Here is a 26,280-nt window from a genome sequence, read left to right as displayed (position 1 = left end):
CAGGTGGTGACCACAGACCACTTCTTGGTTCCTATGCTTTCTGACTGATGCTTTCACTCTAGTGGTAGCAGGAGACGGAATCTACAACACACACAAGTGGCTCAGGTAGTGCAGCTCATCCAGGATGGAACATCAATGCGAGCTGTGACCAGAAGGTTTGCTGTGTCCATTAGTGTGGTGTCCAGAGCATAGAGGCGTTATCAGGAGACAGGCCAGTACATCAGGAGAAAAAGGAGGAGGCTGAAGGAGGGCAACAACCCAGCAGCAGGATGCTACCACCGCCTTTGTGCAAGGAGGAACAAGAGGAACACTGACAGAACCCTGCAAATGTGCATGTGTCTGCTCAAACTGTCAGAAACAGACCCATGATGGTGGTATGAGGGCCCCACGTCCACAGGTGGGGGGTTGTGCTTACAGCCCAACACTGTGCAGCACGTTCGGCATTTGTCAGAAAACCCCAAGATTGACAAATTCACCACTGGCGCACTGTGCTCTTCACAGATGAAAGCCGGTTCGCACTGAGCACATGTGACAGACGTGACAGAGACTGGAGATGTTGTGGAGAACGTTCTGGTGCCTGCAACTTCCTCCAGCATGACCGTTTGGCAGTAATTCCTCCTAATGCAAGATAATGCTAGACCTCATGTGGTTGGAGTGTGTCAGCAGTTCCTGCAAGATGAAAGCATTGATGCTATGGACTGGCCTGCCTGTTCCCCAGACCTGAATCCAATTTAGCACATTTGGGGAATCACGTCTCCACCCACCATCGCCATGTTGCACAACAGACTGTCCAGGAGTTGGCAGATGCTTTAGTCCAGGTCTGGGAGGCAATCCCTCAGGAGACCATCTGCCACCTCATCAGGAGCCCAGGCTTTGTAGCGAGGTCATACAGAAACATGGAGGACATTTTGACTTGTTTTACATGACATCAAAGTTGGATCAGTCTGTAGTGTGTTTTTCCACAATTTGGAATGTGACTCCAAATCCAGATGAATTTGATTGCTGTGATTTTGTTGTCAGCACATTCATTCAGATTTACAGCATTTACCAGACGCCCTTATCCAGAGCGACTTACAATCAGTAGTTACAGGGACAGTCCCCCCCTGGAGCAACTTAGGGTTAAGTGTCTTGCTCAGGGACGCAATGGTAGTAAGTGGTATTTGAACCTGGATCTTGTGGTTCATAGGCGAGTGTGTTACCCACTAGGCTACTACCACTCAGATATTCAACTATGTAAAGTATTTAATAAAAAATAAAAAAAATCATTCAGATTTAGGATGTCTTAAATTTGTGCTAAATTTTTTGAGTAGGAATATTATATACCCATTATTTACCGTTAAACTAAAAAAAAAAGAATTGTGCTTGCTGTGTGTCACAACGACAAAAACAATCACTTATATTTAATTTGTTTATGAAATATTTGGCTAATCAAATGGATGCAAAAATGGAAAAAACATAGATATGACACTTTATGGGTGTCAGCATGTGGATGGTTAAAATAACAGAATCAGTACTGCTGGAACAGCTAGGGACTGTTAAATCTACGCCCAGCATATGAATTGACAGTGCTGTCTGGGGATGGTTTTATAATATTTACTGTAATGATTACTACATTCTGGTATGTAGTAATCACGTGGCTTTTTGCTGAGCATATAATGTGAAGAGTGGAAGGGTTGACCTGTATACATATTTAAATGCATATGGTAAAAAGAGGCATGCATCACCCCAACTCAGTATTTTGATGTATCCCCATGCTTTTAAAAACTTGTGTAGCATGTGCACTGTACTGAACACAGTGAAACAAGAAGCATTCTGGTGTAATCTGTGACATTAGGGTGGAAAACTGCAAGTCTGCAAGTTCTGAAAGAACTGGGGATGCATTCATAGTGTGCCCCAGCTAGATGCGTTCTTGCTACCATGGACAACCATGTAAATGATGGAAATCTGGACAACACTGATGCTGACCTTTGACCCTCAGTTATGCATGGCAGAAGATTGGATACAGCCCATAATGGTACATTTATTTCAGAAACTGGACAAGTACAAGGTGCAGAACATGTTTTTACTAAAGTTGCATAAGTGTACACTGCAAGCAAAAAAATATTTCGGGCTTCTAAATCCTACACCAATCATCTGATTTTTAAAAATGGTTACTGTACCTATGAGAACATTACAGAGTTGCACAAAACAGGAAGAGTGTGTTTGCAAGGGCATCGCAACAGCTTTAGTTCATGGCATGACATTGTGACATGACATTATTTCTCTAATTTCCGGGATGTGGTGTCTGTTTTAAGATAAGTTGCCAAACCATTTAAGCCCGCATCTCTCAGCATTTAGTGGAACTCTGTCCTGACCATTCTACTGGTGCTTGCACACCCTCTCTTTTTAGAGCCTAATTCACCAAAGGCACCGAGGACTTTTCTTCATGCTGAGCTCTGCCCCCTTCTTCAGCAACTGGTTCCTGATCTTTCTTCCCTTCCTCCGTCTTCTCCTTCCCGTCCTCATCATCTTTTTTCCTGGCCTGATCATCAGGCTTCTTTTCCTTCTTTATCTCTGCATACTCCGTGTCCAAGTCCTTCTTCTGGCCCAGGACGCTGGTGTCGTCCCTCTTCTGCAGCATGGAGTAATTGATCGTAGCGTAGTCCACGTCTTTCTCTGGGCTGGTCGTCTTCTCCCCATTAGTCACTCCTTCAGCTCCTCCTGGGAAGGTCACAATGCCTTGAAGAGGCACCTTGTCATATCCTGCTTCAACCTTTGGAATACACGCCACTCATTAGAAAATGTCCTCATTAGGGTCTATAATCTGCGGAGAAAGATGTTAGAATAGAAGTGTCTAAGCTTCAGCATAAATGAGTGGGTGGTAGTAACCTAGTAGTTAACACGCTCGCCACACTCAAATCCCACTTACTACCATTGTGTCCCTGAGCAAGACACTTAACCCTAAGTGTCTCCAGGGGAGACTGTCCCTGTAACTACTGATTGTAAGTCGCTCAAGGAAAAAGGGCGTCTGGTAAATGCTGTAAATGTAAATGTAAACGAGAACATCTAGAATTATGATGGACTAGTTAATTAAATTAATCTACATTCCATGTACAGTCTATTTGCTTCTTACCCCACTGCTCCAAAAAGGTCAGACTGTAGTTACACATCTTCTGCATGCTACCTGTCAGATGTTCGATAAACATCACTTTTATCACTTTTTATCACTTTTATTCATTTGTGAAAAGTCTTTTGTCTCTTTATTCGTTCAATATGATGCAATTAAAATGTTTAAAATAGATTCCAGGTAACATTTTAGATCCACTTGCTTAGTAAGACCTGACTAACTAGACCAGCCAGCAGCTGGGCTTTAGTCCTATTCTCTTCAGGTAGAAGGTGACTCACAAGGTACATTTTCCGAAGATTCATCTTACCTTCGAATCATCACTGGACACACTCGTAAAGTACATGCCGGCTTTGAGCTCTTTGCGTTTTGCTTTTCTGCTAGAGTAAAGCATTTGTAAAAATCAAGTGCATGTAAAAGTCAGAGATGAAAATACACACATCACTGCATCCTTTTTATTATCTGTTTTGTCACCTTTTGCAGCAGAGGCAGATACAGAGTACAATGCCGATGACAATTGCTGAGAAGGCAGCGCCAACTACAAATGGGAATATGGATTTCGTGTCCCATGTAAACCATTCACAAGAGGTCTCATTCATTCTCTGTGATGGAGAAACACCTAGCCAAAAAGGTGAAGTAAATTGTCAACGTTCAAATGTTGTGAAAAGTCATGCATACAGTACACAAGTGAAAATAGCAAGAATCCATAGCACAGACAAAATTACAGATAATACAGAGGAAGAGGGAGAGCATGAAGATCACATGAAGAACAGGGGAAACGGGGAAATGACAGTCTATGAGAGTAAAGCCCTTACTTTCATTTTTGAAAGTAGTCACTGGACCGATGGAAGTGAAGTTGTCTAAAACAGAGAAATTATATAACACAAGAATGTTCATAAAAATTAACTAAATCAGCAACCATTAGCAATCAGCAACCAAGTTTATGCAACCATTTCTGCTACTTTTTAATGCGAGTAGTCCATCCACCCTGCGTGCAAAGTGACCCTAGACCCTAGTCACACTAGAGCAACTCAGGGTTAAGTATCTTGCTCAGGGAAACAGTGGTGGTAAGTGGGGATTGAACCTGTGACTTTGTGGTTCGTAGGTGAGTGTAGGCTACAACCACCCAAGACCAAACCAACAAGCCCAATTCTACCAGATGTTTCCAGTAAAATAACCAAAACCACAAATATAAATATCATCATGCTGTTATTTTCTCATGAACCAACGCATAGTCTGCAATCAATTTGTATCAATTATATTTTTGCTTTTTGTGTTATTGTCTATTTGAATGTCACACTGTAAAACATATCCCACTTGCCTTTCTTCCAATCACCTTATTTGTTCATGCCATAGAAGTGTCCAAAACCAAAAAGAACCATATTTACAGTATATGGAGAGGCGCAGGAACAGAGCGAGGATGAATAATTAGAGAAAAGAATGAGGAAATGACTGTAAAGTGTCTTACTTGTGTTTTTTTCAGGTTTAGATAAAATATCCTTTGCAGAGGTTGAAGTGGCGTTGCTTTGAACCACTGTGATAAAGAAAACTGATATCAGTATGAGATCAAAACCCAGGATTCAGGATTCAGTATAGATTTACAATGGAAAAAAGATGACAAAGGATATGCAGTAAGTAAGAAGGGAGAGGGTGAAGACTCAACTCAAAAACCAAAAAGGACCATATTTACAGTATATGGAGAGGCGCAGGAACAGAGCTAGGATGAATAATTACAGAAAAGAATGAGGAAATGACTGTAAAGTGTCTTACTTGTGTTTTTTTCAGGTGGTTTAGATAAAATATCCTTTGCAGAGGTGGAAGTGGCGTTGCTTTGAACCACTGTGATAAAGAAAACTGATATCAGTATGAGATCAAAACCCAGGATTCAGGATTCAGTATAGATTTATGAAGACTCAACTCAACTATTAGGGTGCATGTGAAGAACTGAAAAGAAGATGAGGACATGGCTGTTTATGGTAATGAAATCCTTACTTGTATTTTGTTTGATTTTTGTAGCAGATTTTAAATTGGACTGGTTCAGGGACGTCCCCTGCTATAATGAAAGATCATTATTAATTGCAAAAACCTTTCATTTAATCAACAAGCCAACCTGTAAACTTATTGAACTTGTCATTAGCACAAATAATTTGATGACCTTCTCCCAAATCAGAGTCTGCAAAAGATTATATATGTCCGTTTAAGTTTCTGTGAAATATCAGGTCAAATATTTATAGCAAAAATATTAAAATCAATACAGTAAAATTGCAAAAATCCTACCGCTTCTTCTTTCTCTTTTCGTTCTCATCTGTTCCTGTTCCTGTTAATGGCTCATGCAGTCAGGGACTTCCTCTTGGCTGTTGAAAACTTCTCATGCATTCTCATAGCTTAATTTAATAATGTCATGAATATAAAAAGTCCAAGGTGTCTATTTGATGGTTTGTCATATGAAGATGACCAGTACAATTCATGTAATTCAAATAAAAAACTTAAAGGGCATGAGATTGCAATAGGGTTTATAAATAGAGCATCATGATGCAGGTGGCAAAGGGAGGAAACAACAAGTGTCTTCATGCTGAACAAGTAACGGGAAGTGAAACTGCATTCTGAATGCCTGTCAAACTTCCCCCTGACGAATGACCTCAGGCCATTTCATGTTTGATAAAGAAATAAATAATTAGTTCGGCAAACAGTAAAATGTTGATATTAAAAAAAATGCACTAGCACACACAAAACCAGAAATTTTATGCTTGTGAATATCATGAAGGGGTTACATAAAATTTTTTGGGACTTCTTTGCTACTCATACTGATTAGCAAAAGCTTTAAGATTAAATGCTGACTCACAGGCAGAGAAATGGCACCAACCCACATTATTAATGCATTAATAATTAATGCCAATAATTAATACATTACTGCATTAATTGTGCCACGTGGAGGCGTGCCGGGTAGCGTTGTGGCCACACACTTCCAACCGGCTTCAGTGCGTGTGTAGTTGGCACGGGTTTCCTCCGGGTTCTCTGGCGACCTCCTGCCATTTAAAAGCATGCACGCTAAATTAATTGTTTGACTCCAAATTGAGGTGTGAGAGTGTGATGTCCAGTATGGGCACAGGACGCCAACACAAACAACACTGATTCTCCTCCATCCAGGCCAGTTTTGCCACTGCCTGCAATCACTGTTTTCTGTCAGTCTTTGTTTGGGTGATGCCTCGGCCATCCTGGGCTAGCTGGGTGCTGCACATTGCATGCGTGCAAGGGTTCTAATCAGATCGTTTGGTGTTGGTGATTGGAACCCTTTGTAAGTTAGTTTCTCCCTCATATGCTTGTATTGCATTGTTAATGTTATTTTTCATATGCTTTCATATGTGGTTTTCAGTTTACTGTTTGATTGTTTGTTTCAGGCCATTGCACTGTGTTTTAATTTTTTTTATTAAAATCCACATTTCCCTAACTGTCGAGTGTTTGCGCCTCTCCCTTTTCACCCCAACATGGCATGACAGTTTGTTATACAATATAGACATTGATATCTAGACTCTATGTGCAGCAGATCTTTGCATGTTTGCAGAGGCCAAATTCATTTTGTTTGCTGGAGGTTGAGCATAGAAATGATATTCAGCTGCCTTTTCATGCACAAAATGTAGTTCAGAATAAAAAATAAAAAAAAACAATATATTTAAATGCACAATTAAATAAACACCAGGGTTTGATGTCCAAATGAGATGGAGAAATATCAGGTGATCAAGGTAACTTGGAATGCAAGGTCTGTACATAATTTGACTTTTTATGTGCATATGATCATTAAGTCGCCTGAATGTGATTGATTGAGACAGAGCTCATGGGCCAGTTCTGACTACTCACCGTCTTTAGTGCCAGGATTGCCGTTACCTTACCCGCAGCTTTGTGATTGACTTGAAGAATGAATCTTATTGGTGAATATGTGAACAAATTGTTTGTTATTTGCAACCATGCATAGTTTCGAGATTTGAAAAAAATTGCATACAAATACAGATCACTTGATGCATATATCTGTTCATTTTTTGGTGAATACAAATTGTTTTCAGTGCGAGCAAACTTCTATTTACGGGTGCAAATTGAAAGTATGCATACAAGTATATATGCCACTATTCCTGCTCCATTCTCTCACTTTCTCTACGTTGCGGTGTGGTGTTGCTCGTCTCCCACTCTCTCGCCTCTTTGGCCTCAACCACGGCCAACAAAAGTCGGTTCTGCTCTCATCATCGGGCCACACCAGCAGCCAACCACCCGCCTGCTCCAGCAGTCAGCGTGAGTCAGCTCCACCACAGTCCATACAGAACAACCGTTTCAAGTCATGCCAGCATGTCTGAAAATGCGCCCTCTTACTTAAATCATGACAGTTCCAAATAAGGAAAAAAACACAGAATCGTTTTCTGCAGTTTATTTTTCTGGTAAGAAAGATGGTATCATTTGAGGCAGAACAGTTTTAAACCAAAATGAGGCAAGCAAACATCATAAATATACTGTCATTAGGAGCTAATTTATAGATTGCAGATTTCTTGTCTAAATTATTTTGTCAATGTAGAAAAATTATCATCACCACACCATGAATTTTATGTAAATCTCCTATACAACACACAAAAATTAGAACATAAATTGGCTTCTTATAATTTTCCCATTTATAGAAAAATAAATAAAACATTGCAAAACATTTGCCATGTTCTTGAGAAGAATTTGAGATGTTATTTTGCCTTTTGCGATCATTTTCACATAATTTTAAATATAAGCATGTCCGTATGCATACATGCAGTCTATGAACTGTGGCTTTAAACCTACCAAGGTGCTATTTTCAGCATTTTATGAACATAAGAGTGTTGTTTCTGGTTAACAAATTAGTACATAAAGTCTGATTATTTTGCAAATATGTTTGAGAGGCTCAACATATTGGCATATTCAGAACCTTGGTGAATAAATGATCACAACCTCTTGTTTAATTATCATGTATCATAGCACATTCATTAAATATTTATAAGCTTGTGTCTGAGAAACACTTCAAGGGAAGTACATGACTTGGCCCATCAAGGGTAGCAGTTTTTGCAGGTTTTAATTTCTACCCCCAGATTGCCACAAATAATGAGCAAGAGGAACCTAATTAATGCAGAAAAATGTGTTACGGTTGAGGGTTGAGGGCAGCATTACAAATCTACAAACACTGCTGATCCCAGTGGGTTGAGATATTATTTGTGGTTTATCCACATTATCCACACACATATATTGTCTGGGCAAACACTTGGTCCAAGTACCTGGAGTTTGTCAGGATGACCTTAACCTGCCCAACTCAGTGACCAACGTACGGAATTCTGTATATTCTCCTGTTCTGGAATATTCCCCATGTATGCATGAGATCTTAGAACAGGGTTTTCAAAAGAAACAGACAAATTATCATGTATGTACCTCAAATTTTTAAGGGTATCATACGAACCATAGAAATGTCTGCCTATAAAAATGCCAGCACTGAAACAGGTAGCATTTTGTGAAAATACTATTATACAGGTATATAACAGACATTTCAAACTTTGTATTATATTCCTCAGCAATCTTGTTAAGACCATTTAGAGTTCCGGTTTTGTCTAATTTGATCAAGACAGTCACAGTGAACACAATAAAACAATCACATGGCAAAAAAGACCAACAAAAAGAGCTTCAGTTGTATAACATTGTACAGGCTCGCAGGCTAATGGCATGGTGGGAACAGCTCTTGGCTTTTGGGCCGAGACAAAAGCACACTCCCCCAACACCACGTTTGGAGACGCTAAAAAACAAAAAAGCAACGTCCCTCGTTCCCTGACACTTTGGTTTTCAATGGACACAGCAAGACAAGAACTTGTAGACATGGTCAGTATAAAAGTATAAAATAAATAAATAACACATATTTCAAATTAAAACTGGGAAATGGCAACAATGAGAGGTGTTCAGATGTTTGTTTTTGCATCTTTGTTGCATGAACTGTCCACTGGTTTGGGTTAAACGGCTTGTAGTGGAGTGCGATGGGTGGGGGGGGGGGGGGGGGGGGGGGTGCTATGAAGTGAGTTCATAGGCTTGCTGAAGCTGTGTTGAAGGATGGGTGAGCATTCCAGAAGCCCCTGTGTCCAAGTTCGCCGAAGTGTCAGGGAAGGATCGCGATTCATTTGGCCTTGATTTCCGAGTAGTCGCTGCCATTATCGGCCCTCCCCTGTGCCCCTTCCCTGGGCCTGCCCCTGATGAACTCCAGAGCGGCATAGTTTAGCTCTTGTCTCTCCAGGCCTGCCATTGAACCCACAGGTTGATAATCCCCCTCTTCTCCCTACAAGAGTGGAAGAAAAAGGGATAATAAGAAGGCAATATCTGAAACCGGCACGAAGAAAGGCCCTAATGTCAGATATCAATGGTATTAGTGAGGCTACATGAGCTGAAATTAGCTTTGCTATCCAAACATGTGTTCAACAAGAACATTGTTAGCAATTACAGTCCTTTTCACTTGCTAACTAATTATTAGGGCTGTCAAAATGAATGCCTTAATTTCTGTGAATAATTCTGTGATTCATTTTTTTAACATGTGCACAATTAACACCACTGCAATTTGTTTACTTCCTGTCCAGAGTCTGACATAAGACACGAATACTAAATTCATCCTAGCCACACAGAGAGTGGAAATCGGGGGACTATTTTCAGAACATTTTTGAAATGGAACTATTGAGAAAACCAAGGTCATTTGCACTAAACGGTGATTTATTGAAAAAAAATTACCGAATCATTTCCTTGTCATAGCCCTTCTGAGACACACTTGTCTCACTTGTCATAGTTTTAAATTTGCAGCATAGCATTGATTCCCTGTGTCATGTGGAACTCATGTTTAACACGAGTTAACATCTGAGTCGTTATCGCAGAAGAAAAAAGCATTCATAATGTGTTAGGAACCTGTTTATGATTGGACAGAAGGTTTGCATGGAAACCTTTTTAATGTTCTGCTGTAGACAGACCCACGACTCAGTTAAGAATGAAACTGTTGTGATTAAGAGTCACAATGAATTATTTCAAACTTTTGCTATTATTTGAAACAAAACTCAATGGACAGCCCTACTAATTATGAATATTTTAGTGCTAACAGCTTGCTGAAGACACATCAGGTGCACATGAGACAAAAATGGAGTTAGAAAAAGTTGAGTTATTTTGATGATTCTTCTGCTTGTGTATTGTGGAAGCAAACTTTTTAATGGACAATTCTTTTTTCTCCTCATGAATGGAAGTAGTAATTCTTGCCCTCTATGTTTAAGCCTTACCGTGCCACTCTCTTCTAGGATGGAGTTAAACTTTGAGCCCAGCAGCTCAGTCTTAAGCTGTTAAGTTAAGGGAAAAGAAAGAGAGACAGATGCAGAGGAGCAATGAAGGAGGAGAGAACAGTGGTCTGGACAGGTACAGCTGAGGCAACAAAAAAACGTCATCCACACAACCTCAACTCAGAAGTTTAATCAGTGGGAAATTAGCAAGGTAATAAGCAAGCAAGCAACATGCATTTGACTCTTAACTCATTCCTTTTCTTCTGAGCATGTGCAAAACACCCACACCATACTTGTCTCGGTGCACGATCACATGAAGGCCTCTGCTGCTTCAAGGTTTTGGTTTGTGCATTGTTATTAAAGGTATACAAACATAGGTGGGCTTCAGTGGAAAAACAAATTACAGTTGAATTTACGAATGCCCTTCTCATGACCAACGTTCATCATTTTTGGGGTTAAATATAAGCCAGCCCCACCATATTCATCAGTGTCACGTCTCACCACTTTTTTCCTGAGACTCTGTTTGTCCTTCTTGACTGCGCTGTAGTACATTGACGGGTTCTCCACTTTAGTGACCAGGTCCTGCCCAGGATTGCCATTCTCTCTGGGGGACGGAGCCATAGGATCAGACTCTGTCTCACTGCTACAGTAGCTCTGGGCAACACAGTAAGCCTGGGCATCCATTATAAAACCCATTTTAAGCCTCGCTCCCACTCACCTCGAGGCCCCCTGTCAGAACACTGTAGTTATGTATGGTTTAGTTGCTTGGATGGAAATCGTTTTCATGGGCAATTTGGTTTTCATTAAAACAATGGAACGATGGCGAGATGTATGCTGAAGCACTTGAGGTTAAGTGCCATTTGCTTTGCTTTAGCTTAGTAGTTCAGAAAAAACAAAGCAATGCTAGAGCGGGGAATTGAACCTGTAACTCTGGTTAGTTTGGTTCCCTAATGTGAATGAATGGACATATTTGGTCTCTGTATAAAGTGTCATCATAGTTTGTCACCATAACTCATCTAAGCAGTTGAAGTCTAAAACAATGTTTTAGAATGGATGACTAGGCTTTAGTGTTCCCTAGTATCTCAAATAATGAGAATACAACTACAGTAAAAGAGTGGTAGCAGTCAAAATACAGTTGTGATACTTGAAAAACTTTTTCCTTTAACATAATAATTCAAATACATAAACTCATTTTGTTAATAACTTGTTAATAATTTTGCATGCTACCACTCAAACATGACATTATATATCAAGCTAAATATTGAACAAATGCATTGAGACTAAGGGCACTTCTTTTGAGCTGGTGCTCAGGGCAGCGCTGCACACCAAGCATCTTGCTTGACAGCAAGTGTAAAATAAAGCATTAATTAGATAAAACAGGAAGGAATAATGATGTCTGTACCTGTGATGTATTGATGGGCATAAATTAGAATGAGGAGGTAGCCTGTGTGAGAGCTGTCAATAACCAGGCTCCTCCCACTTTAAACTCTATTTATGAAAACATCATTAATGATTGGGCTCTGGGTGACAGAAATAAATACACACCAACACAAACCCTCTCGTGGGAATTCCCCTCCGGGATGAATGAAGCATCTACAGTGGGTACGGAAGGTATTCAGACCCCCTTAAATTTTTCACTCTTTCTTATAGTGCAGCCATTTGCTAAAATCATTTAAGTTATTTTTTTCCTCATTACTATACACATAGCACCCATTCTGAAAAACACAGAATTATTGACTTTTTTGCAGATTTATTAACAAAGAAAAACTGAAATATCACATGGTCCTAAGTATTCAGATCCTTTGCTCAGTATATATTAGAAGCACCCTTTTGATCTAATTCAGTCTTTTTGCTAGTTGCTAGTTTTTCACACCTGGATTTGGGGATCCTCTCCAGTTCTGGCAGGTTGGATGGTGAACGTTGGTGGACAGACATTTTTAGGTCTTTCCAAAGATGCTCAACAAGTCAGGGCTCTGGCTGGGCCATTCAAGAACAATCACATAGTTGCTGTGAGGCCACTCCATTATTTTAGCTGTGTGCTTAGGGTCATTGTCTTGTTGGAAGCTGTGTGCTTAGGGTCATTGTCTTGTTGGCCCAGTCTGAGGTCCTGAGCACTCTGGTGAAGGTTTTTGTCCAGGATATCCATGTACATGGCTGCGTTCATCTTGCCCTCGATTGCAACCAGTCGTCCTGTCCCTGCAGCTGCAAAAGATGCCCACAGCATGATGCTGCCACCACCACGCTTCACTGTTGGGACTGTATTAGACAGGTGAGAAGTAGTGCCTGGTTTTCTCCTCATATACCACCAAAAAGTTCTATCTTGGAACTCCATGTGGCCTTTCATATGTCTTGCATGGAGGAGAGGCATCCGTGAGACCACTCTGTCATAAAGCCCAGACTGATGGAGGACTGCAGTGATGATTGACTTTCTACAAGTTTCATCCCAAACATCATCCATTTAAGGATTATGGAGGCCACTGTGGTCTTAGGAACCTTAAGTGCCACAGAATTTTTTTGTAACCTTGGCCAGATCTGTGCCTTGTCACAATTCTGTCTCTGAGCTCTTCAGGCAGTTCCTTTAACTGAGAAATGCACCGTCCCCACACGCTGCTCCCTGTCATGGCTGCCAACTGCTCACCAAGGGTGATGGTTAAAAGCAGAGGACACATTTTGTGATGTGCATCGTGTGCTGTGCAGAGTTTCACAATGACAATCATTTCACTTTCACTTTCATTTTCACAGGTGTGTTGAAAGTTCAAAAAGTATAATCAAACACAACCGGACTCAAATGAAGGTGTAGAACCAGCTCAAGGATGAGTAGAAGAAATGGACAGCACCTAACATATGAGTGCCACAGTAAAGGGTCTGAATATATAGGACCATGTGATATTTCAGGTTTTCTTTGTTAATAAATCTGCAAAAATGTCAACAATTCTGTGTTTTTCTGTCAACATGCGGTGTTGTGTGTACATATATGAGGGGGAAAAAAATAATTGAATGGCAGAAATGTAAAAAATAGTGAAAAATTTAAGAGGGTCTAAAAACATTCTGTACACACTGCATCTATCCAAAAGGGTAGTTAGTTTCTTGTTTGATCTATTTTAGAAGAGGTCCGGCCCTACACTAGCAAACAAACCCCATGCTTAGTGTGTAGCACTATGCTTAAAGCCAGCTCAAAAATAGTGCCCACAGATTCTGTTTCCACCTCCACTACACCCTAAACCATGGTCACATGTTAAAGCAAGGCACTCACTTCTTGTTGTTATGGCCGACATATCTGACTGCTGCGATGATGAAGGCGATGACTGCAACTCCTCCAATGGTGCCCACTATCACTGCCATCATGTACTTTTCTGCAAAATGGAGAAGAGGCATGATTTGTGAACATTTGCCATGTTATCGGCAAATATTTGTGTTGAAAATCACTGCAGTCTGCGCAAGGCTTAACTGTCCTTTTGATTTTAGACTCCCTAGACATGTTGTGACGTTCTGGGATCCCATGGCAACCAGAGGACGTGACACTTAAGTGTTGATTGTGTGTGATGTGGCTCGTCTGTGTGTAAAATGTGTTATACATTGCACAGAATGCATTATACAACACACAAAACCAAACTGCTTAAATTTATTCTACACTGAAATTAAATATATAAATAGAAAGAGTCATTGGCTCCACATAGGAAGCTAGGAAACTGGAAATATAACTACCATACCATACAATACCAACTTTATCTATAAAGCACTTAAGCATTCAGTCCATATGGGCAGAATAGACGGCTTTTCAAGTATGACTTAAAACCTGAGAGTGAGGAAGCAGTCTCGGATCTGCAGAAGTAAAGGCGCAGCCCCCTCAATGCCTTCGCTTAGTTTTAGGCACACTAAGGCGCAACTGACCAGTTGACCTTATAGTCTGGGAGGGTGTGTAACTAGAGTAAACTTATTGTAATTAACAGCTCACTGTAGCTAGCTGGTTGGTTGTAATATTTTCTGCCGATGTTTCATGTTGAAATTGTATCATTTTCACCATGACTTAGAATCACTGTGCTTCAGTTAGCAACTCTATATGCATTACATTACATTTCAAATGACAAAAAATTACAAGCACATTTCAGTCAGACTAGTGAAGATGCCTTCTGTTGTGCTTATTTTTTTCAGGCAGAATATGAAAGTCTCATAATATACATCACCATGGACATAAATTCTGATAGCAGGTGAGTGACTGAATGTTGAAAGACTTTAAATAATTTGTAAATGACACAACATTTAATGGCAGAGATGGAAGCCACATGAAATTCTTACTCTCTTGCTGCAGCTCCAGCTGGACTGTCTCGGTGCCGTATATGTTGGTGATGCTGCAGTGGACGTGGATTCCAGTGCCCCCATTGCCTGTCCGTTCACCCTTCTCACGCAGCTTGATCATGCCGGTGGATGTGTATCCGTCTGTGTGGGTGTAGTAGTTAAAACGGCTCTCTGTCTCGTTTATGGTGATGTTAAGGTCAGGCAGGTAGAACTCAATGGCTGGCTCAGGGTTCCCCGATGCCATGCAGACACACTGGACGCCCTCCCGAACCACTGTGCACTTTGATTCGTCCAGGAGGATTGGAGCAACTGGAGACATAAAAAGTCATGTCAAGGAGGACGGCGTGGAGAGGGAAGATGCATGAAGTGGGCGAGTGTTTCTGACTCACACTCGACTGTGATGTTGAGAGAGCTGCTGGCGCGGCCATATTCGTTCTCAGCCAGGCAGCGATACTGGCCGTTGTGTTGAGGCGTGATGTCCAGCAGCTCAAGCTCTGACAGTTCGTCGGCTGTGATGGTGCCCACCAGTTCGCCGTCCTTCAGCCAGGTCAGTGTGGGGGCAGGGTTTCCCTGAGTGCTGCAGAACAGTGAAATGGAGTTGCCCTCCTGTACCGTCACAGAGTGGTTTACCACTGGATCACGAGGAGGGTCTGCAAAGAGAGATCAAGAATGAAAGTCATACAGTCTTAACTCAAACAAGAATCTGGGATAAGGTGGGGAAAGCTGAATGAAATCAAAATACTAGAAATAAGGTGATATTTAGGAAGACTAACAGTCAGTGTTTCATGTGTCATTATTCAAATCTATTCAAACCATTAAAAAAAAATCATACATACCATACATATCAAATACATACATAAAAAGTGACTGGATGTAGATGTGTATATAGCAACTTATAATGTAAGTAATTTAATGTGAAGGTTTATCAAAATTACCACCCCTTGTTGTACCCCAAGTACCAGATTCACTGCTAATTTTCAGTAAAAAAAAAACTGAGAAATGACATGTACATAAGAATTCACAGCCTTTGTGCAATACTGAAATTACAAGTCTTTTTTAATATGATGCCACAAGCTTGGCACTCCTATCCTTAGTCAATTTGGCCCATTCCTCTTTGCAGCACCTCTCAAGCTCAGTCAGGTTGGAGGCATCGGTGCAGCCATTTAAAGATCTCTTTAGAGATGTTCAATCGTATTCAAGTCTGGGCTGTGGCTGGGCCACTCAAAGACATGCACACAGAGTTGTCCTGAAGCCACTCCTTTGATATCTTGGTTGTGTGCTAAGGGTCATAGTCCTGCTGAAAGATGAACTATGAGTGGTCTGGAGCAGGTTTTCATCCAGGATGTCTCTGTACATTGCTGCAGTCATCTTTCCCTCTATCCTGACTGTCTCCCAGTTCCTGCAGCTGAAAAACATCCCACAACATGATGCTGCCACCACCATGCTTCACTGTAGGGATGGTTTTGGCCTGGTGATGAGTGGTGCCTCCAAATGTGACACCTGGCATTCATACCAAAGAGTTCAACCACTATTTTTTTTTTATGGTCTGAGTGTCCTTTAGGTGCGTTTTGGCAAATTCCAGACAGGCTCTATGTGCCTTTTACTAAAGAAGTAACTACTAACTTCCGTCTGGCCATACAGGCCTGATTGGTGGATTGCTAAAGAGATGGTTATTCTTCTAGAAGGTTCTCCTCTGTCCACAGAGGACCTCTGAGAGAGTGACCATCAGGTTCTCTCTGTCTATACATTATATAGACAGTTGTGTGTCTTTCCAAATCAGGTCCAATCAACTGTTTTTTCCACAAGTGGATTCCAATTAAGCTGCAGAAACTGCATGGATGATGGCAAAGGCTGTGCATACTTCTTTATATGCTTTCTGGATTTTTTTTAGTTTGAATAAATTTGGCCAAAATGTATTTAATTAATTTTAAAGTGAATCTGTAACATAACAAAATGCGGAAGTGATGCGCTGTGAATACTTTGCGGTTGCACTGTATATACTTAGACACCTGACAGATCTTTTGTGGCTAAATAGTGTGTCACTTCTATAATATGTTGAAGGCAGGTAGTCAGCTATAGCAGCTTTTTGTATGTTTTCTTGTTGTAACATATAATATGCACTGAGGTGGTAGTAGCCTAAACGGAAACACAATTGCCTTTTTACCACTTAAACCCCACATATTACCATTGTGTCCCTTAGCAAGACACTTAAATCTGAAACTACTGATTGTAAGGCACTCTGGATAAGGTTGTCTGCTAAATGTAAATGAAATGTTAATGTATGCATTACATGGGCACAAATGTCTGGCCTGTATTTCTTACATCAGTTGGCCTAGTTGTTAAGGAAGCAGCCCTGTAATCTGAAGGTTGCCGATTAAAATCCTGGTCCGCCAAGGTGCCACTTAGCAAAGCACCGTCCCCACACACTGCTTCCCGGGCACCTGTCATGGCTGCCCACTGCTCACCAAGGGTGATGGGTTAAAAGCAGAGGACACATTTTGTTGTGTGCACCATGTGCTGTGCTGCAGTGTTTCACAATGACAATCACTTCACTTCACTTCGAAATCCTTGTTGTGGCATTCATCTGTCTTCCTGTGATGACTATTTCCATGCAAAATTCCATAAATGTAAATGTATGCAATACATGGGCAAAAATGGCCTATAGTTGACCAGGAGACCGATGAGGATGTGGCGCCACCTGGTGGACCAGTGTGTTGATTTCTATGTGTGTCCAGTCAAAACCTGCCTGTCCAGCTCTAGTCTTGGTTTGTGTGTAACCAGCGTACTGAGAAGCATCCTGCCCTCTGCCCTCAAGCTTTATTCATGTTTATAATATGTTCCAGCTTGTTAATAAAGAAACGGTGTGCCTTACACTTGACAGCCAGGTACATGGAAGTGTTCATGATCCCGTAGCCATTGTCAGCCAAACACGTGTAAACCCCCTCCTGTTCCGGGATCAGGGCTTCCAGGTACAGAGAGAAATTGGACGCCATTTCCCACTGAAGCTCCTCTTCGCCAAAGTGCCAGGAGATACGAGGCACCGGGTTGCTGTCTACATCACAGTGCAGCATCACCGAAGTGCCCTCCATCACCTCCTGGGACACGTTAACCCACACCGATCGAGGGGGGTCTGCAAAAGAGCAAATATTTCACACATAAATGGGATTGTGTTTGTCTGAGAATCTCATCTCGTGTATTTTTTTTAGATTTTTAACAACTCACATTTGACATCTATTGAGATGATGCGCTCATAGACAAAGGTGGTGTTGGGGAAGTGGACACGGCAGCCCAGCAGCTGGCCATTGTGTATGGGTCGCGGCGTGAAGGTCAGCGTGCTGAACATCACTGCAGTGTTGCTGTCCTCCTCATACTCCGAGGTAAAGATTGGGTCGGGAAGGTAGTCAGTGTACATCCAGTGGATCTCAGGGCTCATGTCTGGACAGTTGTCTGGCACATAGCATGTCAGGTCCAGGCTCCTGTCACTGACAATCTCATCTGGTACATCAATGGTGGGTTGGTCTGCACAACAGTGTAAAAGACAGGAATGCAATATAATAAGTGAGAAAATGAAAATGAAAGAGAAAGTGATAAAATAAACCCGGTACCTCTATGTGAATCTAAGTTGATCAAGAAATGAATTAAGTTCTAACCTCTACTCAGAAAGACCTTAATGTACTGTTACTGGTCACTAGAGGGCGTACAAGAGTCACTCATTGACAATAGAATCCAGTGAATTGAACATTGAATAGAAAAGATCTATATTTGTATGCCCTGTAAAGATTAATCTCTGTTCCATACTTCTTGTGTGGTTGTTTAATCTTGATCAAGTTATGTTTATAGAATTTATGCATAGAGAACAATGCAGCCTTTAACAAAGTAAAGGTCATCAGGAGTTTTAATAGGAGTTTAATGCAGTAAACATGCTTCTGCAAACTTACCCAGTACCCTCAGGTCAGAGTAGTCTGGATACGTGTAGACGTTAGCACCCCCTAAGTCCGCGCGAAAGTAGTATTTCCCAGAGTGCTCAAGGCCAATGTTGCTGATGAGAAGGGTGCAGTTCTTCTGATGCAGGTCACCCAGCAGCTTTGTGCGGCCTTTATAGCTCTCATGCACAATGTCTGTTCGAGACTTGAATACGACCGGAGGAAACAACTGGGGGTAGGGGTGGCCGAAATACCAGATGCCATGCGTGCCGCGATACGGACGGATGCCTGAGGGGTACATGAACGTGCATGGGATGACCACACAGGAGTTGGTCATGGCTGAGATGTCTCGGGGCATCCATACATTCCACTGACCTCTGACACCTGCCAAATTTAAACCCAAAAGAAAGAGTTTAGGGACTAATATATAATTCTAAATTGTAAGAGCTTCACCTTGCAGTTCATTTGTAACTGAGGACAACATGTAACTACACAAACTTATTAGTTCACCAAAATTAGCTCCTGCTAAGTAAGCTTGATGAGAAGAAGGGTAAACCACATGCCACAAATAGGTCATGACACATCTTGGAAATCCAACCGCCCACATCATGTTCGAAAAAAAAGAGGCCACACCCACTTTTCATACCAGTTCTCCAGGGGTCGGCAACCTTTAAGACTTAAAGAAACATTTGGACTCAGATGAAATTTTATTTATTTAGAAAGAAAATTGTTAGTGGGGGGGGGGGGGGGGGGGGGGGGGGGGTTTCACGTGTGTGGATGGGTTTGAGGTGGGGGGAATGCTGTTTTCTACCAGCATGAATAAGCATATAGAATCCGATGACATGATGAGTGTTTATTTATCCAGAAAAAGTGTAAAAGAGGAGATCTGGTCACCCTGACCTAGCGGCGCAATTCTAACTGTACACAATTTACTTATAAACCTAATGTCAACATATGCAAGTCATTAAACAATAAATATTGCAAACAACTGTTTACTCACTACAAGAGCCATCAGATTTTGAAACGCTAACTAAACAAACTGATTAACAGCTCTGATGGGGGTGGCCAGGCAGAGTAGTGGCACATATACATATACGGCATTTGCGATGCATATTTTGATCGAAAAAAAAAACATATTGCATTTTAATGTTACAAGACCGCAATAATCTTCACATTTTTAACTACAATTTAAAATAAACAACTGTTCTAGTGGGTAAGAAAATGGACCCGTAATCAGAAGGTTGCCGGTTCGAATCCCCGAGGTGCCACTGAGCAAAGCCCGTCCCTGCACTGCTCCTTGGGCGCTTGTCATGGCTGCCCACTGCTCACCAAGGGTGATGCAGGGTTAAAAGCAGAGGACACATTTCGTTGTGTCACCGTGTGCTGTGCTGCAGTGTTTCACAATGACAATCACTTTAAAATATTTTTTAAATATCCTTTGTCATAGTGTCCATATTCAGTATGTGAATGTTGTAAAAAGATTTTACCGGTAGACTGCTGTACAGATACAGGATGTTATTTAAATGTACATTATAAATAGTGAGAGAGAGAGAGAAAGAGAATAATGGATGTTATACCTTTTATTACCAGCAGTAATGGCAACAGCAGATCCCAGAACATCATGATTTCAGTTGAACATAGACCTCTGTAACACAGGCAGACAAGGTAAATGTTGCAGTTTTCATATTAATAATCACTGTCTGGACTTAATGAACGTTTGCATTTATAATTACCTCCAGTGGACACTGTCTCTGACGTGTGGTAGGGACTGATGTATGATGTACTGACGGCTCAGCTGACCCTCAAACTTCTGTAAGACATCATTATAAAGAAAACACATTAGCCAATGAGATGGACACTGGTTGGACACACATAACACCTGCTCGTGCCCTACAGAGCCACAGTGTGAGCTGGACTAGAATTGTACATTTATCCGAGTCATACGTCAACTCTGTGTCTGGAATCCGCCTCGTATAACGGCAGCCGCTGTTCAGCAGTATGACGCATCACCATCCCAGGGACCCCCGTCAATCTCCCCATCCCCACCCCTCACCAAGCCACAGCACAATGGCATCATCTCTGCCACTCTGCCCCAAGATGATCAAACCTGGGTGGCACACCCCCCTTCCCCCCACACACATGATGTCACGCCGAACGTTGTGTGGGCTCACGTCTCGCTCAGAGTGACTGGCGGAGAGCAGCCTGGGGCCACAGATGGAGGGCCTAAGTGTGGATTGTGTTGGAAATCTCGATGATTATCATATTAGAGCCTCCCCAGACAACCCAGAGTCAGAGACAACTTTCCTAAGGGGGGGGGGGGGGGGGGGGGGGGGGGGGCACACATGAATAAAAGAGCACATTCTGTTCGATTGTGAAGGACGGGCTGCATTAAGGGTGCATTTACATTGACGTAGACACGCAATCATTATTCACACATACAATCTCCCACATGTTGGGGCATAATGCACGTAACAGACATGCGTCACATTCTCAGTGGGGTTAACGTTAGCAACATCAGCAAGATCTAATTCCTTAATACTGTAACACTGTACATCAGCGATGGTTCCAAGAGAGCCACGGGTCACGTTGTGGCCAGCACCGCCACCGAGAACAAACACGGCCATTCAGTGTGGACAAACAAATGACACACAGCACCGCCGGCGTTGACCAGCGCAGCACTTGCCTCATGCCCGCTCCCAGATCCCTGTTCTAGCTGCTCCCGAGCCCAGTGGCGTTCTCCGATCTGTTTTTTGATGGGCCCCGTTCCAGGTCTGGAAATGAAGAGAAAGGGGCATGGGGAGACGATGAGGGGATCGGCCGAGGGGCAGGGAAGGCGTCGGCCCGTCTGAATGTGCGTCGTGGGCAGCTCTGAATATGCATTCAGACATTTCTTCCCGTGCTTGAAGACCCACTCCACACATTCCTGTGCCCTCTCCTCATCTGCACTACTACATCTACACACTAACTTAATACCTACCCTACATGCACTACATTCCAGGAAAATGGCGATTAAACACAAAAATCGATGCTCTACTGCAATGTTGAACAATCTGTTTATGGCAATATACCACGATAAGAAGAAATTTACATGAAAATTAAATAAGGCTGTTACACTCGTAAAGGCATAAGTGAATGTGTTGAATTCACTTTTTAAAAAACATATTTCAGTATACATAGTGAGCAATTTTTTATATTTTATTGAAAATGTTTACATATAAAAAATTAAAAAATACTAGCAAAGTACCCTTATAGCACCAAGTGCTTCTGTCATTAATAAATACAATTTAAAAAAAAATTATGCATATCCTTTTGGAAGTAGAAAGACCTTTTGTTTGATCTTTCATTTGGAGATTCATCCAAAATGTCACTTACGCCCATATGGTTATATCACCCCTTGATATAAAAAGATAACAATGTGTCTTCACTGATGTCATAAGTATCTAATAGTTCACAACCAAATCCTCCCAACAGTGGTTTAAATGTGGTTTTGATAATTCGATAATTTCAATTGTAACATTTAATATAATTATGTCTGACCAAGCAAAAATTGCAAACAGTACAGCCAAGGCCTTGGACCACACCGCATTGTTAGAATTGTAATATGTGGAGAAATGCCCATCATCTTGACATCTTACAGTCCAAACAGCTATGATTTTCCACATGCGTTTGAGCCGGAGGAATAATAGATACCCTGTCTGTCCAACACAGGCCACTTTGTGAAGGGCACAAGCAGAAGAATTTTTTTTTTTTCCGGAACAGGCCCTCTCACAGCTTGCACTGCTGCTTGCCTGTGATGCACGCTCCAACATAAGCCCAGGCCCCCACTACAAGAACTGCGGCAGCAGATGGTTCTTATGATGGTCCTCCACCCACTCAGCAGAGCACACACACTCACACTGCGATTCACACTCTACATAGGTAACATATAACATCAGTGCATCCAGGTACATGACTTCTCATTGTGGTTTGAAAATTATAATATGCAAACATGTGTATTATAGAATGTATAAATTAAGAATCTGACCTTATCTATTTGAAAATAAAGCAACTGCAGTGTAACCTGAGAAACAAGCATTCATGTTCCTGGAAACTGTGATCAGTGTATATGTGTTGGGCGTGGTTTACTGTAAAGGCTTGGTTTCTGCATTCCAAAAGATGACCACAGGGCCTTTTCCACAACAACACCAAATATTAGTAAGCATTAAAACCTAAAAACTGACTTACTTATCCCAGCTTCTCACAGTAACACATAGGTGTACTGCGCTAGATAATATTCTATAATTATGCCCGTATGCTGGACTTTATGCACGTTTAGACTTCAGTTTCAGTGTTAGTCAAAGGCTTCAGTGTTATGCAAATGCTGTAGGAATCGAAGACGCAACAAGAGTGGTTTCAAACCTTAAAATCAAGGTAACTGGCAAATTCAAGAAGGAGGTGAATAACTCACCAGAGTGTTGCTTTCAACGTATATCCCAGGCCTCTTCCTCTCTCGGACAGTCAGCCCTCATGCGGTCCCCAGCTAGCTAGTAGACCACTTCTGTACCATGATCCATCAGCGTCAGAACCCCCCCCCCCCCCACACACACACACACACTCGCCTCCCACCTCGTCCTCCTCCCACCCGGATCGGCCCAGCACGGGGCGTTGTTGTGAGCCATTCATAAATTCTTGACCCCTTCAGTGTTTTGTGCCACAATGGCTCACACTGTCCCCCCCAAGCACAACAAATATTGGTGAGGCCACGGTCACAGTCAAGCCTCTACCATCTGAGGAGGGCAGAAAGATGGGCTGGAAATGATGGGAGGAAGACTTTAGGGGGAGAGGATGGCACATAATTTTCCTGCGTTCAGCGGAAACAATTGAAATGTTTTATTGTGGCACAGTGGAGCGCATAAAAAGACACCCTTTACATTTACACATGTTGTAAACAAAGTATGATGGCCACGTTTTAAAACACATAAACCATGCCACCCCTGGTGCCAGAGGAAGCAAGAACCCAGGGTTAGAAATAGGGTCTGCTTAACGAATGTCAGGGTGATGAATACAAGCCATGTAAGTTTATGAAAGGGTAGAATGATTGTGTCATGAAATTGGCTATGAATGCTTGACTTCAAAGAAAGTGAAACCAGAGAAAAAAATCACCCAACCACATTAAGGAACAGAATGGTTGCTGCACTGAAAGTAATCAGCATATCAGCCAGACAAGTACAGACCAGTAAGGATGCAAATGTGGCCTTCACAAACACACACTCACACAACACACACACACTAGCCCACTCGGCCTCCACACAGCGGCCATTGTCTCCGACGTCCAGCGCAGAGAACAGAACAGGACTGCTGGAGCCTGACACCGTGCAACACAGGGGAGTCGATGTGCACAGCTAATTGTCTTTTAGCTCACAACAATTCCCCTTTTTGTCCTTCCCTCTCGCTATAACATCTCTCACTCATGTGTGTGTGTTGTTCTTCTGTCATTTATTTGACAGTTTACATATAACCTACTGACAATTCACAAATTCACACCTCCATCCAAATTGCCAGAAGGTGTGTGTATGTGAGTGTGTGTGTGTATGTGTGCATCCTGTAGTGGACTGGGGCCCCGCCCAGGGTGAGTCCCTGCCCTGTGCTGAATGACCCAGGATAGGTTAGTAGTATACAGTTTTATTATAATAGTGAACTATGTGATTATGTCAAGATTCTGATCACATGGTGTCCTACAGAGAATTCATTAAAGTTGGAATTTCCATGTGAGGAAAAAAAGCGGTTTTGGAGATGTTAAGATCAAACCAACCAGACATCCTAATTAGGGTCCTTGTCAAAGTCACCTCAAATCCCTGCTCTTGGTCACAGTAGCCTAGTGGGTAACACACTCGCCTATTAGAAGACCACAAAGTCTCAGGGGGACCACTACCATTGTGTCCCTGAGCAAGACATTTAATCCTGACCTGAGTGTCTACAGGGGGACTGTCCCTGTAACTACTGATTGTAAGGCGCCCTTGATAAAGGTGTCTGATAAATGCTGTAAATGTAAATGACAGAAGGTGAAGCTTGGGTGGCATTACAGTTACAGTGGGCCATGAATTTATTTGACATCAACTGCATCATCAAGAAATAAGCAGTAAATAGCCTTTTGGCACGGACTGCACTGTCCCTGCTGCCCCACCCATCCCAGACCCTTCCTCACATTTCTGTAGAGAGCGTGACGTCAGCACGTCTCAGGTTGTGGGCCAGAAAAAGATTCATTGTCCACCAATAGAGACAGAGTTGGCTGGTGCCTGGGAATACCGGCCGCCGGTACAGGGAGCGAAAGAAACAGAATCAACATATAGATGAAATTAACATCTCCGAGCCCCTCAGAAATCGCTTTATGACGAGCCAGCATTACAACTTGGTCATTTTTTGATTAAATCACAATGACGTTGCAGAAACTGGGTCTAAAAAATCACGATAGACTCAAGAAATGAATCATGTGGCACAGACCCAGCCTGCAGTCCGATAAACCCAGAAATATATCCATCTGAAGCCGTCTGACAGATGTGACGGTTTTGATTGCTGAACAAATTAACTCATATATTTGAACAAGGCAACAAGGAAATCTTTGAATATGTTTCACACACCCACACACTACCACAATATATTTTATACATAAATATATAATAAAAATATATAAAAGATTCACACCATCAGTCTTCGAACTCATTTCATCCCAAAGAATGCAAATCTTTTTCAAAATATAAAATCAAATGTTTGAACACAGGTCGTAATCTTCAAAATGCGCTGCACGGTATATACTGCAACGCCTTAGTAAACAAGTACAATTGGTTTAAGCATATACGGCATAACATTTACATTTAGATTATGTTGTGACAGAAATGTTTCAAAATTGTTTAATTTTAGCATTAAACATGTAAAATGTATTAAAGTTTATTTGCATTACTGAAAACAGCTTTATGTAGCTCCTTATAATAAAAGTCCTACCTTAGATGAGCAGTGCTGACGACAAGCAAAAAGGCAATGCCAGCGATGCCAGATTGTCACAAGCCTCTCCTTCTCTCTCTCTCACCCTCCCTCCATCTCTCTCCCTCATTTCCCTGCTGTCCTTTCCTCTGCTTTTCTTCAGAAAAAAAAAACCCTCTAATTATAGCCCAACCAGGGAACTGTTTACATCAGATGACCACCATTCCAGATTATTTAACATTAAAACCAACAAAAAATCTTGCTTAGAGATTATGTGTGGTTGATAAAGTTAATCTCTATATAGTATACTCATATATAGTGTGTACGTTATATATATGGGGAAAAACATATATATATAGTTAGAATGTGAAGTATTGTGCTGGTATAAAGGAATTACAGGAATTACAGTGAAGTGATTGTCACATGTGATACACAGCAGCACAGCACACAGTGCACACAGTGAACTGCATTTAACCCATCACCCTGAGTGAACAGTGGGCAGCCATGACAGGCGCCCGGGGAGCAGTGTGTGGGGACGGTGCTTTGCTCAGTGGCACCTCAGTGGCACCTTGGCGGATCGGGATTCGAACCGGCAACCTTCTGATTACGGGGCCGCTTCCTTAACCGCTAGGCCACCACTGCCCCCCCTAATCAGAAAGTTGTGGGTTTGAATTCTGAGCTGCCAAGGTCCCACTAATCAAGGCACCGTCCC

General features: G+C 41.9%; 2 protein-coding genes and 1 long non-coding RNA gene across 13 annotated transcripts; 1 reads left to right on the top strand and 2 right to left on the bottom strand.

Annotated features, from left to right (window-relative positions):
- Positions 1–1,995: 1,995 nt before the first annotated feature.
- Positions 1,996–5,663, bottom strand: LOC114790003 (uncharacterized). 5 transcript variants are annotated; one of them, XM_028979562.1, is made up of 8 exons: positions 5,381–5,663; positions 5,027–5,156; positions 4,874–4,942; positions 4,572–4,637; positions 3,919–3,963; positions 3,578–3,722; positions 3,414–3,483; positions 1,996–2,752 (listed from the first exon to the last, which is right to left on the bottom strand). In XM_028979562.1, exons 2-8 carry the CDS (start codon positions 5,037–5,039, stop codon positions 2,393–2,395), a joined length of 768 nt encoding a protein of 255 aa, XP_028835395.1. In that variant the 5' UTR covers positions 5,040–5,156; positions 5,381–5,663; the 3' UTR covers positions 1,996–2,392. The 5 variants fall into 5 exon arrangements, with proteins under 5 accessions (XP_028835395.1, XP_028835397.1, XP_028835396.1 ...); XM_028979564.1 differs by having other exon boundaries at positions 3,414–3,480; XM_028979563.1 differs by having other exon boundaries at positions 5,027–5,153.
- On the top strand, positions 4,518–16,100 carry LOC114790004 (uncharacterized). Its single transcript, XR_003749746.1, has 3 exons — positions 4,518–5,079; positions 14,545–14,600; positions 14,702–16,100. It is a non-coding gene; the product is annotated as an uncharacterized LOC114790004 (long non-coding RNA).
- mag (myelin associated glycoprotein) lies at positions 7,503–25,663 on the bottom strand. 7 transcript variants are annotated; one of them, XM_028979561.1, is made up of 13 exons: positions 25,590–25,604; positions 21,295–21,382; positions 20,345–20,421; positions 20,189–20,256; positions 18,627–18,995; positions 17,911–18,207; positions 17,561–17,818; positions 15,078–15,338; positions 14,689–14,997; positions 13,646–13,745; positions 10,894–10,996; positions 10,396–10,452; positions 7,503–9,419 (listed from the first exon to the last, which is right to left on the bottom strand). In XM_028979561.1, the coding sequence occupies exons 4-13, from the start codon at positions 20,232–20,234 to the stop codon at positions 9,261–9,263; spliced, it is 1,959 nt and encodes a 652-aa protein (XP_028835394.1). In that variant the 5' UTR covers positions 20,235–20,256; positions 20,345–20,421; positions 21,295–21,382; positions 25,590–25,604; the 3' UTR covers positions 7,503–9,260. The 7 variants fall into 7 exon arrangements, with proteins under 7 accessions (XP_028835394.1, XP_028835393.1, XP_028835392.1 ...); XM_028979560.1 differs by lacking the exon at positions 25,590–25,604 and adding an exon at positions 23,059–23,163; XM_028979559.1 differs by lacking the exon at positions 21,295–21,382 and having other exon boundaries at positions 25,590–25,663.
- Positions 25,664–26,280: the final 617 nt, after the last annotated feature.

The sequence above is a fragment of the Denticeps clupeoides genome, chromosome 5 (assembly GCF_900700375.1).
Source record: "Denticeps clupeoides chromosome 5, fDenClu1.1, whole genome shotgun sequence".
NCBI lineage: Eukaryota > Metazoa > Chordata > Actinopteri > Clupeiformes > Denticipitidae > Denticeps > Denticeps clupeoides.
This window is presented reverse-complemented; position numbering and strand designations above follow the sequence as displayed.